Raw genomic sequence first — 15331 nt, 5'->3', positions numbered from 1 at the left:
GCTGCTAACAGCTTCCCACTAGTGTGCACCTGGGAGGCAGCTGGCGACGCCCCGCAGGCCTGGGTCACGGGGACCTGGACTGAGTTCCAGGCTCCTGACTTTGGCCTGGCATTTGGGACATGTACCAGCAGGTGGATCCTCTCTCACTGTCTGTCTTTCTGCCTTTGAAATAAGGTGCACATAAATAACTAAGAAATGGAAAAGGAAAGACCATTCCAGAAAGAGGTTCAAAATCCAAAGCAACCACCAGATGTTCATTCCGCTCTTGTGTTTCCTGTCTCCAGGTCAGGCTGGGGCCCTGTGTGCGCCACCTCCCCTCCATGCACAAGGTGCTTCTCCCCTCCTCTGACTGTGCTGTCCGCCCCACCCCAGGTCTGAGTGCAGGTTTGTGTGCCCTTTGCTCTCCTCTGTGTAGGGGCCTCCTGGCGTGAGGGTGTGGCGTGGCCGAGGAGGTGCGGCCTGTGGATCGAGAGCATCACTCTTCTTGTAACTCCTGATACCTAACACGTGGGGAACATGTCACCTGCAACACGGCATCTCCACTCAGAGGTGGACATCCACGTGTGACAGGCAACACAGACAGGCCACGCCCCCACCCAGCCTGCCCGTGGGGGCCTTCCCCGCCCCCTGAGAAGAATTGCATCCTTCTGGAAGTTTGGACCCCTCCATAGACCTTGGCCACGCTTCCTCTTGCATCCACGTCCATCAGCAAACATCGTCTCTCTCTGCAAGGTACATTCAGAACCCAAACGCCTCTCACCATCATCACTGTCACTCCTGGGACTGAGCCACCGTCATCTCTCTCCCACTGTCACCCACCTTTCCCTGACTTGTCTGCCTGCCCCGCGTGTCGGTGAGCAGGATCCTGATCAATTAGTTTGTGGCTGAAACCTCCCCCCTCACCTACGGCAGCACCTAACACAGGAGACGGTCCACAAACCGCGGTCACGTGAGCGAATGAAATTCTACATGCACACACAGAAGGGTTCAAGCCAGAACTTGCAGCCCTGAGCTCAGAGGAGAGGATTTCCAGAACCGGGTCAGCGTCCCCCGCAAACCCTGGCTCCAGGCTCCTCTCCAAGTCCCCTGGGGCTGACTGAGGGTGCTCCCCTGGGGTGGCCGCCGCCGCCTCTGCGCTCATGTTGTCCCCACGCAGCTGCCATCCCACGTATGGAGGAACTGAGCCCCAAGGGGATAAAATAACTGGGTGCAGACGCAGGGTTGTGAGAGGCAGTGCTGGGACTTGAACCCCGGCAGTCTGAGTCCCCCGCGATCTTGGTGCTGTCCGGTCTCCGGGCACGTAGGGTGAGACCTGCTGGCGCCCGGCACACAGTCAGCCGTCAGAAAACGCTGACACAGTGGGGATGCAGGCACGCAGAGTCTGAGGGCGGAGGCAAAGCTGGAGTCCTTCTCCACGTGAGCTGAAGCCCCTACTCCCCGTCTCCCATTTGGGGCGCAGGTGCCGCCTCCTCTTGCCTCCTGGATTGACAGCCCTGCGTGAGGCGGACTGGGCACGGAGCCAGGAGGTGGGGACCAGGCTCAGGCTGGCTAATCAGGTTGTAGGGTGAAATTAAAAAGGAGGAAGAGAGCACCAGCCCATCAGACTTCACGCTGCTTCCTGGCAGTGCCCAGGTGCCCAGGAGAGGAGCCAGGGCTGCCGGGCACACAGCCGCCGGGGTGCCCGAGCCCATCTGGAAACTTGGGAGCCAGGGGCCAGGATGGCCCTGCAGAGAGCGGTGCAGCTGTCCCTGGAGAAGCCCACCTATGCTGTGTGTGTGGTGGGAGTGGAGACGCGCGTGGACGTTCACAGGTGAGGGCTGGGCAGCACCGGCCTGGCCGCCGGGGGCTGCGCTCCAATGGAAGACAGTGGGGTCGGCGCCCCGGGGGTCGGCTCAGGCGTGTTGGAAGATGCTGGCTGGGGATTGTTTTGACAACAGAGGAGGTGGAGTTGGCTGTGGAGCCTGGGAGGGAGGGACCAGGATTTGGTCGGGTGCACTCCAGGCTCCAGCTCCTGGGACCAAGGTCAGGACATCGGTCTCCAGCCGCTAGGTGAGGTCTGGCCTCCAGATTCTGACCCTGAACCAGGCTTTGGGGCACGGGCTCTGTGTTTGGAAGTCGGAGTGGAACCTGGGTGGCATGTCAGAGTGACTTGTTGCCCAAGACAGGCACAAGGACAGAGCTTCCCCTGGTCTCTCTCAGTTTCATGCCAACTGCTGTGTCTGGGGTGCGCAGGACGGTGTATGGCAGCCCCATCCCTGGAGACCATCCGGGGGCAGCCGAGGTGATGGGATCGAGAGGGCGTGACCATGTGATCGGAGAACCTGGAGCAAGGCCTGGGCCTTGGGTGATGATGAGGATGATGATGGTGCCAGTGAGAGTGACAATGATGACGTCGGAGGCGGGCAGCTGTAGTGTCAGCTCCTCCTCCTGGCCCAAACCTCCCCTGCGTGGGCTCTGCCCCCGTGGGGGTCCTGGGACCTGGCTCAGCCAGTGTTCCCCTCCCTGGCAGCTAGACCCTCTGCAGGTAGGGGCTTAGAGCAGGGGTCTCCCTTGGAGAGGAGCTAAGGTCAGGGGTCTCTTATCAGGTGGGGGCTGAGCTGCCACGACCCTCCTGGGTCTCCGCTCCTGGGCTTGCCCAGGCTGCTCCGTGGATGTCAGACCCAGCGGCCCACCTGGCTTTGGGTGAGGCTCTGCCCCAGGAGCCCTCCCTGGCCCTGTCTCTGGCAGCAGCCTGGGGCTCGGCTATGGGGCTGGGGGGAGGAGCTGGGAGCCCGGGGAGGCCAGACCTTGACCTCAGCGGCTGCTGGGGGCGCTGGCCCCGGGGCTGGTTCTCTCGGATGTGGGTGACTGGTGAGGAACCCACGCAGTTTCTCCTGCCCTGTCCATAGGGTTGGCTCCAATTTAGCAAGGGAAAGGAACCAACATGCCCAGTTCCAGTTGAATTTCAGATAAACAACAAATAATTTTATTGCATATACTTCAAGGAACATACTGCTTAAAAAAAAAAATCCTGTCTAGTTGAATCTCTCAGCAGGGGCACGGTTGGTTCTGGGAGGTGCGTCAGTTCCTCAGGCCCCACATAGCGCAGCTGAGACCAGATGCCTTTGACAAGAGCCAGGGGCTCTGGCCCTCACGCCGCCGCTGACGCACTGTGCGGCATGGGCCAAGTTACTGCCTGTCTCTGGGCTTCTTTTTCCTGGAGCCCCAGCGGGATGAGCTCGGCGTGGAGGGTGGGTGCCCTGAGCCCAGAGTCGGACAGACTCGAGTCATCCTGGCTGCGTCTGTGGCCGCTGAGCCCGAGTTTCTGCATCTGACAAATGGCCGCAACAGACCTGGGGGGGGGGGGACCAATGGGACCATGCAGATAGGGGGCCCCTTGTGTGGGGGCTGCCGGAGCTCTGATGGCTCTGGGGCTCCGTCTCCCCCAGCGCCTGTCCTTTCTATGGCTCCCCAAGGCTGGGAACCCCGAGCACCTTAGCACCGTCTGGTGGCCCCGCCCAGCAGGGGCTCAGAAGAAGCGGCGGAGGTGGGGGGCGTCACAACTGCCATGCTCTGGCTGCCTCGGGTGCTGAGCGTGTGTAGGGAGGGCGACCTCCGCTGGGCCCGTGCAGAGATGTTTGATCTGCCGCACCGGGAGAGCTTCCTGCCAGCCGGGACTGTGACAGGTGCACTTGTCCACCTGCCAAGGTTTTTAGAGAAGCCAGAGGCTCACTGCGGGGGCTGGACTGGGACAGAGGAAGGGCTGCACTTGACCATGAACGACGGACCTGGGGCTCCTCCACTCCTGTTGTTACGGGCCTGGCGCCTGCCAAGACTGGGCCAGGGCTCTCTCCTTGGCCTTGCTGGTGGAGAGGGAAGCCTCCAGGAGAGACCGTGCCCGGTCACCTGAGCTGCTGGCCGCCGGGGCCCTCAGGGGGCGCTGGGCGTGCAGAGTGACATCATGGGAAGTGATAAATTCCCCCGAGGGCTGTGTGCACTGCCTATTTGGAGAAATATTTATGTTTGGGGTAATTGTGTGCCATGCGGTGTCCCAGACGGAACCCTGAGGAATCCCCTGACTCAGCTACAAATCCCACCCCTGCACTCAGCGGGCTCACTCAGTATCCGAGCCCCTCACCCCAGCGGGCTAGCTCACCACCCTGACACCTGCATTCCAGCGGGCTAGCTCACCATCCTGATGCCCACACCCTAGTGGGCTAGCTCAGCACACTGACCCCCACCCCCCACCCCAGTGGGCTAGCTCACCACCCTGTCTCCTTGGCTCTCCCTGTCCTTGCTGGGTAGCTTGAGGTGGCCCCCAGACGGGGGCCAATAAAGAGAAGGTGGGCATCGCAGGCAATGCAGGGGGCCCAGCCTGGCCACCTCCCTGTCTGCCCAGCGGCTAGAAGCAGAGCCCCAGGTGGAGGCTGGGGAAGAGCTAATTCCTTAGAATGGAGAAGGCAGGAGACGGGACACTCACTAGCACGTGCCCAGCCGTCTTCACTGCTCAACAGTGCCAAGGCCACACAGCTCTTTGGGGTGGAAGGGGGAGTTTGGGGAGAAGGGTCACCCCAGGGCCTCTCAGGTGAAAAATGCCCAAGGCAGGTTACAAAGCTCAGGTGCACGCACGGTGTTGTGGTGCTGTGGGTTAAGCCGCTGCTTGGGACTTTGGCACCTCCTACAGGAATGTGGGTTCGAGTCCCGGCTGCTCCACATCCAGCCCAGCCCCCTGCTGATGGCCCGGGAAAGCAGCGAAGATGGCTTGCGCTCCTGCACCCGCATGGGAGACCCGGATGAGGCTCCTGGCTCCTGGCACTGCTGTGGGCATTTGGGGAGGGAAGACGGAAGAGTCAGTCTCTCTCTCTCTCTCTCTCTCTCTCTCTCTCTCTCTCTTTGCCTTTTGAATCAATATATGGCGTAAGCATCTCGGGCGCGGACAAGGAGGAAGTGCGCAGAAGCACACGGACGCCGGGCCGTGGGCCTCTCGGGGCGGCCGCAGCTCGGAGCCGGCACGGACTCACAGCCACAGGCAGGCGCTGGGCTCCGTCCTGCCGCCCTGTCATCGTGGCAGGAGAGAAGTGACAGCAACAGCTTAAGTTGAGGGTCCCTGGAGAACATGCAGCTGGGGTGGGGTCGCCTAGGAGTCCCACACGGCGCTGACGGAGCCGGAAACGCCCTCTTGGACTGATGGCCTCTGGCATCCGCAGGGACCCGCAAGGCAGCCATACCCCGTTAGGACTTGCTCCTCCTCCTGCTCCTTCTCCTCTTCCCTCCTCAGCCCCCCCCCCCGGCCACCGCCACTGCCAGCCCCCGGTTCTCCTCCTCCCCCTGCCCCCACCTCGTCCCCATGGTGGGCAGGGTTCTGGGAGCGTCTGAGGTGGGCGGGCCCCAATGGAAGATTCCAGACGCAAGACGATCATGCGCTGGTGATGTCGAGTCCTCCTGGGCTCTCCCCAACGCCTTCCCTTCCCCGCCGTGTCTTCCCCGGCTCTCTCTGGCATCACTGCCACTGTCACCGGCTTCTCTGTGGCTTCCGGCTCTGTGCCCGGCTCTGCCAAGGTGTGCAGGGAAAGATGCAGGCCCAGGAGGAACTGGCAGATGCACAGCCAGCCCGGGACCCTGGCCACCTGGGAGGGCCGGGAGGTGAGGCCCCCTCCACCAGGCAGGAAATCACGGCGCTTCTCCCCGTGGCTGATTCGGCAGTGCCCGGGCCTCGGGATGGAGCTGAGGGAGCTGGGTCCTGCCTGGCCTTGTCCTGAGATGGTGTGGGGAGCAGGCAGGACAGCGCTGCCCTCATGGCCATGGCCCTCGCAGAGTGGGTGGACCCGGGAGGAGAGGACGCGAGGGCCTGTGGGTAAGAGCACTTGACCCGACCAAGCTGACTGAGGAGATGGGTCACGTGGGCCACGGCCATTAAAACCCGCACCCCGTGATAGGATTCGCTCCCTGACTAGGAGGGGAGCTCCTCACAGCGGGCGCAGGCCACAGCCCCCCGGAGCCAGCCAGGGACCTGGCCTCCCAGGTGACCGCGTGTGTCCTCCCAGGTGACCGCGTGTGTCCTCCCAGGTGACGCGTGTATCTGGGCCTGGGTGCAGCCTGGGCCCAGGGCAGACAGCTCAGTTGCCCCGTGTCAGCGTTTGAGGCCACGCGGAGCCCCGCTGTGCACCTCCCCTGCTCGCCTTCCCGGCCACCTTGATGATCCTGCAGTGACCCCACCCCCCACCCCACCCTGCAGCCCTGGCCCAGGCACTGCTCTGGAGGGAAGGGCGAGGAGTCCACGGTGGGGAGACAGGGACTGCGTTCCCAGCTCCTGCCCACGCCCAGCCATGGCCACTGTGGGCATTTGCGGAATGAACCAGCATTTGGGGGCTTTCCCTGTCTCTGTCTCTCTCCCCCTCTCTTTGCTGTCAAATAAACAAAACTCCACAGTAGGGCCCAGCAGGGGGCGCACTTGGCACCATCTGGGCCAGACTGGGTGCCACAGTAGAGGCCCGGGGGTGGGGCTTGAGAGAGCGGGGCCCCCTCTGTGGCCTTGGCCCCAGTCCAGAGGCACCTGGCTGGGCTCCCTGGGAGGAAGCTCCTGGCGGCAGGACCACGTGAGCTCCGATTCACCAACCGCTGAAACCTAGGGGGCTGGTGGGTGCGGCCGCGGCTGTGTGACCCTGGGGCCGTGGCTCGGCCTCTCTGAGCCTGTTTTCGCCGGAGCTCAATGGAGACGTTGCGGCTTGCTGTGTGCGCCTTTGTTGTCCCCATTTTACAAACGAGGACTTTCACAATGTGCTCTGGGGAGAGGCAGCGTGACTCACGAGGCTGCCTCTCAAGTCCGGGCCGTACCTGCGGGCACCTCGAGGCGCCCGGCCCTTCACCGTCTCCGCGGGGCACACCCAGGAGGGGCAGCTGCCCCCAGCCCCAGTCTTGGGCAGGCAGGGCTCCCCTTGAGAGAGGGCCTGTGCCCCCGGGGTCCTCCTCCCGGGCTCCTGGGCCTGGCCCTCCCTGGGCACCCAGGAGCAATGGCCACCTCGGGGAAGGAGGAGAAGGTAAGGGCACAGCCTTGCCCTGGGAGAGTCTGGAATTCCAGGGTGGTGCGAAGTGGGCGTCTGCCACGACACCCCCCTCCCTCGTACCTCTGGCTGCAGCCAGCCCTAGGGGAGAAGACGGGGGAGATCAGAGCCAGCGCAGGGAGCCGGGGGTGGGTGTCTGAGCTGCCCCTCCCACTGCCAAGCACCCACACCTCCCCATGTCTGAGAACCCCCTGTGGTCTGCAGCCCACTGCAGCCACTTAACAAACGCTCCTGGCACCTGCTCCCGTGGGCTCTGATGCTCTGAGAAGGTGCCGCCCACCCCTGCTGTGGGAGCGCCCCCCAGGGTGGTCGGGGTCAACACCATTGCCCAGGGCAGTGGGGGGCAACACCATTGCCAGGGGCCGGTTTAATGGCTGCACACCTGATCTGCTTCCTCCCTCAGCCAGGAGAGTAAAGGGAGGGGCAGGTAGTTCCTCTCCTCCGCGAGCCCGGCCCCGGCTCCTTGCCTTTGGGACAGCCCTAGGGTAGCGGCCCAGGGGGCGGCACTGTCTTAAATGCTCCCCACGCCATCTCCGTCAAATCGCACAAGAAGATCCCGGGACAGGGACTGCTGGGATCCCCATTTTGCAGACAGAGAAACAGACACAGAGGTCAAAAGACTTTTTCCTTTTTTAAAAAGAGTTATTTATTTAAAAGTCAGAGTTAGAGAGAGAGAGAGAGAGAGAGAGATCTTTCATCCCTTGGTTCACTCCCCAAATGGTTGCAACAGCCAGGGTTGGGCCAGGCCACAGACAGGAGCCAGAAGCTTCTTCTGGGTCTCCCACATGGGTGCCGGGGCTCAAGGACTTGGGCCATCTTCCTCTGCTTTCCCAGGTGCATTAGCAGGGAGCTGGCTCAGAAGTGGAGCAGCCAGGACTTGAACCAGCACCCATAGGGGATGCCGGTGCTGCAAGTGGCAACTCTACCTGCTACACCACAGTGCCGCCCCCCGTGAGACTTTTCTGAAATCCCACAGCCCATGATTGCCGGGCCTGGGATTTGAACCCACGACTGCCTACTTCTGGGAGAGAGCCTGTTCTCTGGGGTGGGGGCAGGGCGGAGGGGAACTCTGCAGCAGACCCAGGCAGGGTGGATTCCCAGCTCTGCCCTGTGTGACCGCAGTCTGGATTGCAGTTCGTCTCTAGCCTGGGTGGGCAGCGGCCGGGCGGGTGGACTGGAGTGGAGGAAGGGCGCTCTGAGCATGCGGACGCCCTGCCCCCTGTGGAGCCCCGGTCCACTTTCCTGGTGCCTGGCGAGGTACTGATGTACAGTGGGTTTGCAGCCCTAGTGGGAGCTCCTAGTGGGAGCTCTGTGTGTCCCGGGGCAGGGCAGGGCGGGGGAGGGGGGGCAGCTGTTGACTGTTAGGACAGGGCCGGCCATGGACTGTGTGCCCTGTGGTGCTGGGCCCCCAGCCAGATCTGCAGCCCCTGCAGAGCCCTCCCCATGCTGGCCGCGTAGAGGGCACCTGCCGGGTCCTGCTGGCTCCTGGGCCACTGCTCTGGATTTCAGTCCAGGAAAACCGGAGGCTGTCCCGCCCCCACCAGGGGCTCCGGGTGCATCGGAGGCTGGGCAGGGAGCCACAGTCTCCCATCTCTTCATGTTATGCACCCCTCCTGCCCCTGCACAGGGCCCTGGACACCCCCAAGGGACCCCTGGGCCCCCACCCCTGCCCAGCTGACTCCCGCCCCCAGGGCTGCACTGCCCAAGCTTTGGGGTGGGACTGGCGGCCTGGTGGGACTGCTGCACGCCCCCTCCGGCCAGAGTCCCTGAGATGAGGCGTAGCCTACAGAGCTGCGGGGGGGGGGGGGGGGGGCGGAAGCTTCTGGAAGGCTGCTTGTAGCCGAGCCAAAGGAAACACTTTCTAATGACCTGAACTGTCACAACAGAGAGGTGTGGGGCCGTGAGCTCTCTGTCCTGGGAGGTGGTGCTCAGGTTCAGGGTCCTGGCCCGGCAGGGGGATGGCCAGAATGACCTCCCAGCCCCCTCTGGTCTAAGACCTATGCAGATGCACTTGGGCAGGGCGGGGCCGGCCAGGCGTGCGCTCCCTCCTCCCCACTTGCACCAACCTCACCCCTGCAGGGTTCAGGCGTGTGGGCAGGGACAGCCTGTCCTGACCTCCACGGCTCACCCGTGCGGAAGTGTCAAGGCGGAGCTGGCGTGGCCAGGTTTCAACACCTTCTCGTTTCCTTCCTCCGTCTTCCCTGGCCGTCTCTTCCTCCCATCCCTGACGGGGCACGCACGGGGCACGCGCAGGGCACACGTGCGCATGCTGATGTCAGCTGGGACAGCCCGGGAGAGAGGCGGGACCTGCTGCTCACGCCCGCCTCGGCCGACCGTGCTCCCCCAGAGGGGCTGCCTCGCCTCTTGGGGGTCGGGGGTGGCTTCATCTTTAAATGGGCCAGTAACATGTCCCAGGAGGGCTGTTGTGAAGGCGAGAGCCTCACATAGCAGGGGTGTCCGAGTGTGGGCACTTCCTCGCCCCAGCATCCCACAGCAAGCAGCCCCGGCAGGGCCTCCACCCACCCTGTGTGCCTCCTTCTACGAGGTTCTCTAAGGATCACCTCCGTTCTCCTAGCTGCCTCTCTCTTGAACCCGGCCTGGGGGCCCTGCCCTGGGCTCAGGGTGGGGGACGGTGCAGGGTGAGTCGGGCTGGATGTGCCCTGGGCGGCACAGACTGACCGTGAGGGCCCCCAGGATGGTGTGTGCCGGAGCCGAGCGGGCGCAGAGCAAGCACAGGGGTCCTGGCTGGAGTGGGCTGGGCTGAGGGCAGTGACGGTGACGGCAGCGCCAGCAGCCGACTCTAACAATGGTCAGGTTTCAAATGCACCATCTCTAGGAACACCCAGAGCCCTGAGCACTTGGTTCTTTGGCTTATACCCATTTCAGAGAGAGGGAAATGGAGGCTGGGATTGGCGCCACATTCCTTCTACAGAACAGGAAAGATGGTAACCATGGTAACAAGGGCAGGAGTGCGCAGTGTCTGCAATGGTGACGCTAATAGTCCCTTTCATTTAAATCCATTACCTCATCTGGTGGGGAGCTTGGAGACTGGCCTGGCTGCGCACCTGGCGACTGGTCAGGTCTGGGGGCTGAGGTCAGCTCTGGGGGCTGAGGTGTGCACCTGGAGGCCCCCAAGGCCACATCTGCAGCCCAGGGACCGGAGAGGTGAGCAAGGGCAGCAGGTGCCCCATCTCTGAGCCTCTGGGCAGGGCGAGGAGAGGATGCCAAAGAGATGAGAGTGCAAGGCCGCCCGGCACCTGTCTGGCAGAGTTCTGCCTGCTTGGGTCCAGCAGGAAAAGCAGCGCCTCCTCCCAGCAGGTGCAGCACAGGCCCCTCCAGGGGGAGGAGTCTCCTGGGGAAGCCCCTGTACCTGGCTCCTGCCAAGGGGGCGAGAAGCTGTGACCAGGAGCCCGGCAGCCCATGGAGGGGTGACCCGAGCTCCTGAGCAGGTTTGGTGCAGGGAGGGGCAGCCTGGGCTGCAGGAAGCCATGTTGGGCGGGGCTTCCACGGAATCCTGCTGGAGCCAGGACTTGAACCCAGGCACTCCACCGTGGGACACGCGCATCCCAAGTGGTGTCCTCGCTGCTGTGCCAAGCGCCTGCCCCAAATGTGGTATTTTAACGAATCTCCACTAAGCGTGCAACCCGAGAGGACCCCATTTTTCTGTGCATAACTAATTCGATTCCTGAGCCACATGAGAGGGTTTCCAAGCACACAGGCAGGGGAGGCTGGGTCACGGAGCTGGCCATGCACTGCTGGTGACCCCACAGGGGTGGGCGCGGCCACGGCTGCGACTGGCAGAGGTTGAGTAGCCTGGAGCTGGGGGTGGTGGGATGGGCTTTGCAGAGCCCTGGTCCCTTGCAGCGGCCGTGTCCCTGGCTCCGATCCTGGCTCAGTGACCTCCCCGCCTGCACAGTGCTGGGTGGCTGTGTCCTCATTCGTGACACACCAGGCACAGAGTAGGATGCCGAAACACACAGAGAAGGAAACAGACAGGGCCCCTGACTTCTGGTGTGAGAGACAGCTGCGCCACGGACCTCGGAGGCCAGGGGCTGCGGGAGCCGGGGTGAAGCCGGGGTGACGCAGCTCTGGCTTCACGGTGTCATTCATGTCATTCATGTCACCCTGGCTGCCATAGGGTGACAGGGAAGTCCTCTCTCAGAGGGAAGCGGGGGCCCGGTGTCTGCCATGGAACCATCGAGGCAGAGAACCACAGCAGGGCAAGGCACGTGGGGAGGGGGCAGTCAGGGCCGGGAGGTGGCGCGGCAGCCTATCCCGAGGGAGGGTTCTGAGCAGGGGGAGAGGAGGCGGGACTTCCGTTCCTGCTGAGTTGGGGACGGACTGGGGTGGAAGAGCCGAGGCAAGGAGGCCAGTGCCTCGCCAGACCCACGGGGAAGGGGCTGGCAGCCTGGACCAGGGCTGAGCCGCGAACTGCTGAGGATGCAGGAGGGAAGGGGGGAGGGGAGGCTGAGGATGTGGCCGCCATCCACTGGCTCCGGAAGCCTGGGCAGGGTGGGGGTGCACAGGAGGAGGGGCTGCAGAGCGGTTTTGCAGGGCTGTAATCTACAAGGCACGTGGGTGCCCAGGGAGATGCTTTACAGACAGCTCACCAACTCTGCGCGTGGAGGCGGGGTTCCCTGTACATCAGTGTGTCGGGGGAGCTCCCCAAGGGCGTGGGTGTGGGAAGGGGAGGGGAGGGGGCGGGAGGGGGGGCCTGTGGGGCCTGCTGTGTTGGGGCCAGCAGGTGCACATGCCAGGGTACCAGAGCCGGGTCTCTGTCTTTCAGTTGCTGGGTGTGTCTGTTTCAGCTCCGCGTTCTTCAACTCAAAGCGTTCAGGGCCTCCGTGGACCCACTGGGAGACGGACCTGGGCTAAGACACGTCTGCCAGCTGAGCTCCGCAGGCCCCTGCTCTGAGAGAGAGAGAGAGAGAGAGAGAGAGAGAGAGAGAGAATGTTTCATTCCCTTGTTCAATTCCCCAAAGGGCTGCAGCAGCTGGGAACTGGGCTGATCTGAAGCCAGGAGCCAGGAGCTTCTTCTTGGTCTCCCACGTGGATGCAGGGTCCCCAGCACTTGGGCCATCCTCTGCTTTTTTCCCAGGCCATAGCAGAAAGCTGGATTGGAAGTGGATCAGCCAGGACTCGAACCGGCGCCCATGGGGGATGCCGGCCCTGCAGGCGGTGACTTTGTACACTATGCCACTGTGCTAGCCAAAGGTTGAATCCTATTCTGAAAATGGAAAACAGAATGGTTGCTTGGGTGCACTTCGTACTATCATAAAGCTTTAACATTGTAAGACCACAGACCAGGGGCCATCTCTGTATTAAAAGCAAACTTAGGGGACGGTAGTGTGGTGCAGTGGGTTAAGCCGGGGATCGCTGGCGGCGTCAGGGCGCGCGGCCATGGAGAGTGTGGGTTGGTGGTGGCAAGGATTTTGCGGGCAGCTTCGGGGGGCCGGGGGCCCCCATGCACTCCTGCCTCGTGTGGGGATGAGTGTTTTCCTCATGGGGGCACGGCGGGCAGCAGCATGTGATGGCCAGAGCTGACCAGCATCACCATTGTCCCCGGGGCAGCTGTCTGGCGGGGACACAGGGACCAGGGCAGGGGTCTCCAGGGGGTTCAATCCCTGGTGTCCAGGAAAGGACAGAGGCAGAGGATAGGGAAACAGACCCCACCGGGGAACATGGCAGGCCAGCGGCCTCTGGACGTGGACCTGACCTTGGGCGATGGCCAGGGGAGGGAGGAACACTGGTGGGCCATGCCCTCACCCGACCTCCCCGCGGGGCCTGGTGCAGGGAGGTGCACAGTCCCGGTTTATCCAGGGACAAGGGACGAGATGCTGTCCCCTGAATTCCTGTGGGCTCAGCCCCGCCTTTGCAGGGCTCCCTCCGTGGCCCTAAGCAGCTGTGGCTGGGGGCAGCGTGTGTGCCCTCGGCCTCCTCTCCAGAGCCCTGGGGAATTGGTGTTCCTGTGGGTCCCTGAGTACCGCGGCAGTCACGGGCGACATCTCTATCAGGTGCAGGTGGGCCTGGGGACGCCCGGCGGGGCAGCAGGACGTGAGGAGCCTCCATCCAAGAGCAAGTGCGCCGGGAACTGTCATGAGTGCGAAGGGTCCAGCCGGGAACAAAACACAAAACTGCTGCCCTTGGGGGCGGACCTAGCAGGAGAGAGGGACACCGCGCGGGCATGGGCAGGAGTCAGAGCAGGGGCGAGGAGAGGGGGCGAGGTGCGACATGAAATGCGGTGACAGAGGGGCTCGCCGAGAAGAGGACATTTAAGCAGAACCCTGCGGGCGGTGAGGGGGGGAGCCATGTGGCTATGTGGGGGTGGGGGGAGCATTCTATCAAGAGGGAACAGCAGGTGCAAAGGCCCTGAGGCAGGATGGCCTTGTGTCTTTGAGGAACAGCAGAGAATGCCAGTGTGGTGGGCACAGAATGTGTGAGGAGCGTGAATGGGGAGGAGGGGCCAGGGAGGTGGCAGGGCGGTCAGCGGGGGCCTGGGTGCCACTGGGAGGAGCGCGCCTTCCGCCCGCCGGGAGGGAGATCCTTGCTCCTGAGCAGAGGAGCACACAGCCCGACTGATGCTTGCGGAACAGACGGCAGGGGTGCGGGTGGCACTGGGAGAAGAGTGAGGCGGCGCCCAGCCCTGCAGGGGGCCTCATGGAGGCCGGAAGCACAGCGGTGACCGCGGAAGCCGCGAGACCTGGCCAGACAACGGGTGGCCCATAGGCCTGGGGAACGTGGCCGTGGCCGACGTGGGGGAGGCTTGAGGGTGGGGTGCCTGGAGGTTGGCCGGCTGCGCGCTAGCCCGGCGGGGGGCACTGTCTGAACGGCCGGCAGCCCCGGCGCACCGCCCACTGCCACCGTCATCCGTGGTCTCTTCCTGGCAGGGACGTTCCCCAGGGTGCCAAGACCTTCGGGGTCTCCGGGAGCCCCGGCGTGGAGGTCTTCGTGGCCTATGACCCCACGCAGGTGACAGAGCCTGCGGGCAAGACCCACTGGCCCCTGGATGCCAACGTGGATGTGGTCTTGTCCGTGGGCACCGCCAGCAAGGACTTAAATGACTTGAAGGTAAGAGGCCACCGTGGCGGTCAGGGGCTGTGTCGCCCACCCCAGCTCCACCTACAGCAGGAGCCCCCATGGCACACCCCCATTCATATACAGAGGGAGCAGGTGCACAGGCCCTGAGGCAGGATGGGCTAGGATCTTCCCGGGACAGCACGTGAACAGATGCCCACTCCTAACAGCCCCCACCTCTCTCAGCCGCTGTCCTGGGCTCCTGCTCACTGACACGATCCCTTCTCCCCAGCAGGCCCTGGGGAGGGTGGGGGCTGGGGCCGCATGGCTGCAGGACGGGCTCTGCCTGTGCCCTGTCCCCAAGGCCATGGGGCGGAGCACCGGGCGCAGCTCCAAGACCCCTGGCTGGGATGGTGGGGGTGGGGTGGGGGTCATGGCTCCCATTCTGTAGACGGAGAACCAGAGGCTCGGGGAGTTTGCGGGACTTGCTGACGACAGTGACGACAGCTGTCCGGTCCCTGGATGTGGCCTGCGGTCACCTGCTCCTTCTGGGACACCCTCCACCCCCCGCCCCTGGCCCCAAACTGTCCTGTTCTCAGCCTACCCAGAGAGGGGGGCGGCAGCCACAGCCTCTAGCTGGGAACACAAGCCTGGAGCCCCTGCGTCCCGGGCCCTCAGCTGCCCCTGGGCCCCTGTGCCCCCTCTCCTCCCAGTGGGGCTGTAGGGGCAACGCCATCCGCCCCCCCTCAACAGCCGTGGCTGAAGGGGCGGCCTCCGGCCGACTGTGTGTCCCCAGGTAAAGGTCTCCTACTTTGGGCAGCCGGAAGCGGGCGCCCTGGCCCACAGCGTGCTCTACCTCACTGGCGTGGGTGAGTACTGCCCCCTGGAGACCATGGCCCCCACCCCGCACCTGTCCCCCTCCCCCCAGCAGTGCTTAGGGAGCTGGGCCTTGCCACCTGCAGGTTGCACGCATGACCCGAGCAGCAGCGTCTTATGGCCCAAAGCTGGTGGCACAGAGTTCACTTCCGGGTCGTGCGTCTCCATCAGGAGTGGGGGCGGGGTCCGGGAGGGGCGCTGCACAGTCAGCAGGGAACAGGTGCACCTGCCGCCACGCACCAGGCCCGTCCGCTTGTTCAGCAGTGAGCTGAGATTCAGCCTTCGGAGAGCGGCTTCTCGCTTCCGCCATCAGAAAGCAGGTGCGGGCTTGCAACTTGTGTGCAGGCGCCGCAAACCGCAGGTGCAACTGGGTCTGCCCGCCAGCCGCCTCCCACCATGTG

The 15331-nt window shown here is 63.8% G+C and overlaps 1 protein-coding gene across 2 annotated transcripts in view; it reads left to right on the top strand.

Moving 5' to 3' along the window:
* Positions 1–1605: 1605 nt before the first annotated feature.
* The window catches only part of PADI1 (peptidyl arginine deiminase 1), a 34331-nt gene continuing 20605 nt past the window's right edge, over positions 1606–15331 (top strand). For both annotated transcript variants that reach the window (XM_070079224.2, XM_070079223.2), the window contains exons 1-3: positions 1606–1810; positions 13928–14108; positions 14851–14923. In XM_070079224.2, coding sequence (XP_069935325.2) covers positions 1719–1810; positions 13928–14108; positions 14851–14923 — 346 coding nt within the window. In that variant the 5' untranslated portion in view covers positions 1606–1718. The remainder of the gene's footprint in view (positions 1811–13927; positions 14109–14850; positions 14924–15331) is intronic.

Source organism: Oryctolagus cuniculus, chromosome 7 (assembly GCF_051225735.1).
Source record: "Oryctolagus cuniculus isolate XC-2025 breed Fujian yellow rabbit chromosome 7, ASM5122573v1, whole genome shotgun sequence".
NCBI lineage: Eukaryota > Metazoa > Chordata > Mammalia > Lagomorpha > Leporidae > Oryctolagus > Oryctolagus cuniculus.
Note: the sequence above shows the minus strand (reverse complement) of the source record. Positions and strands in the feature narration are given on the sequence as shown.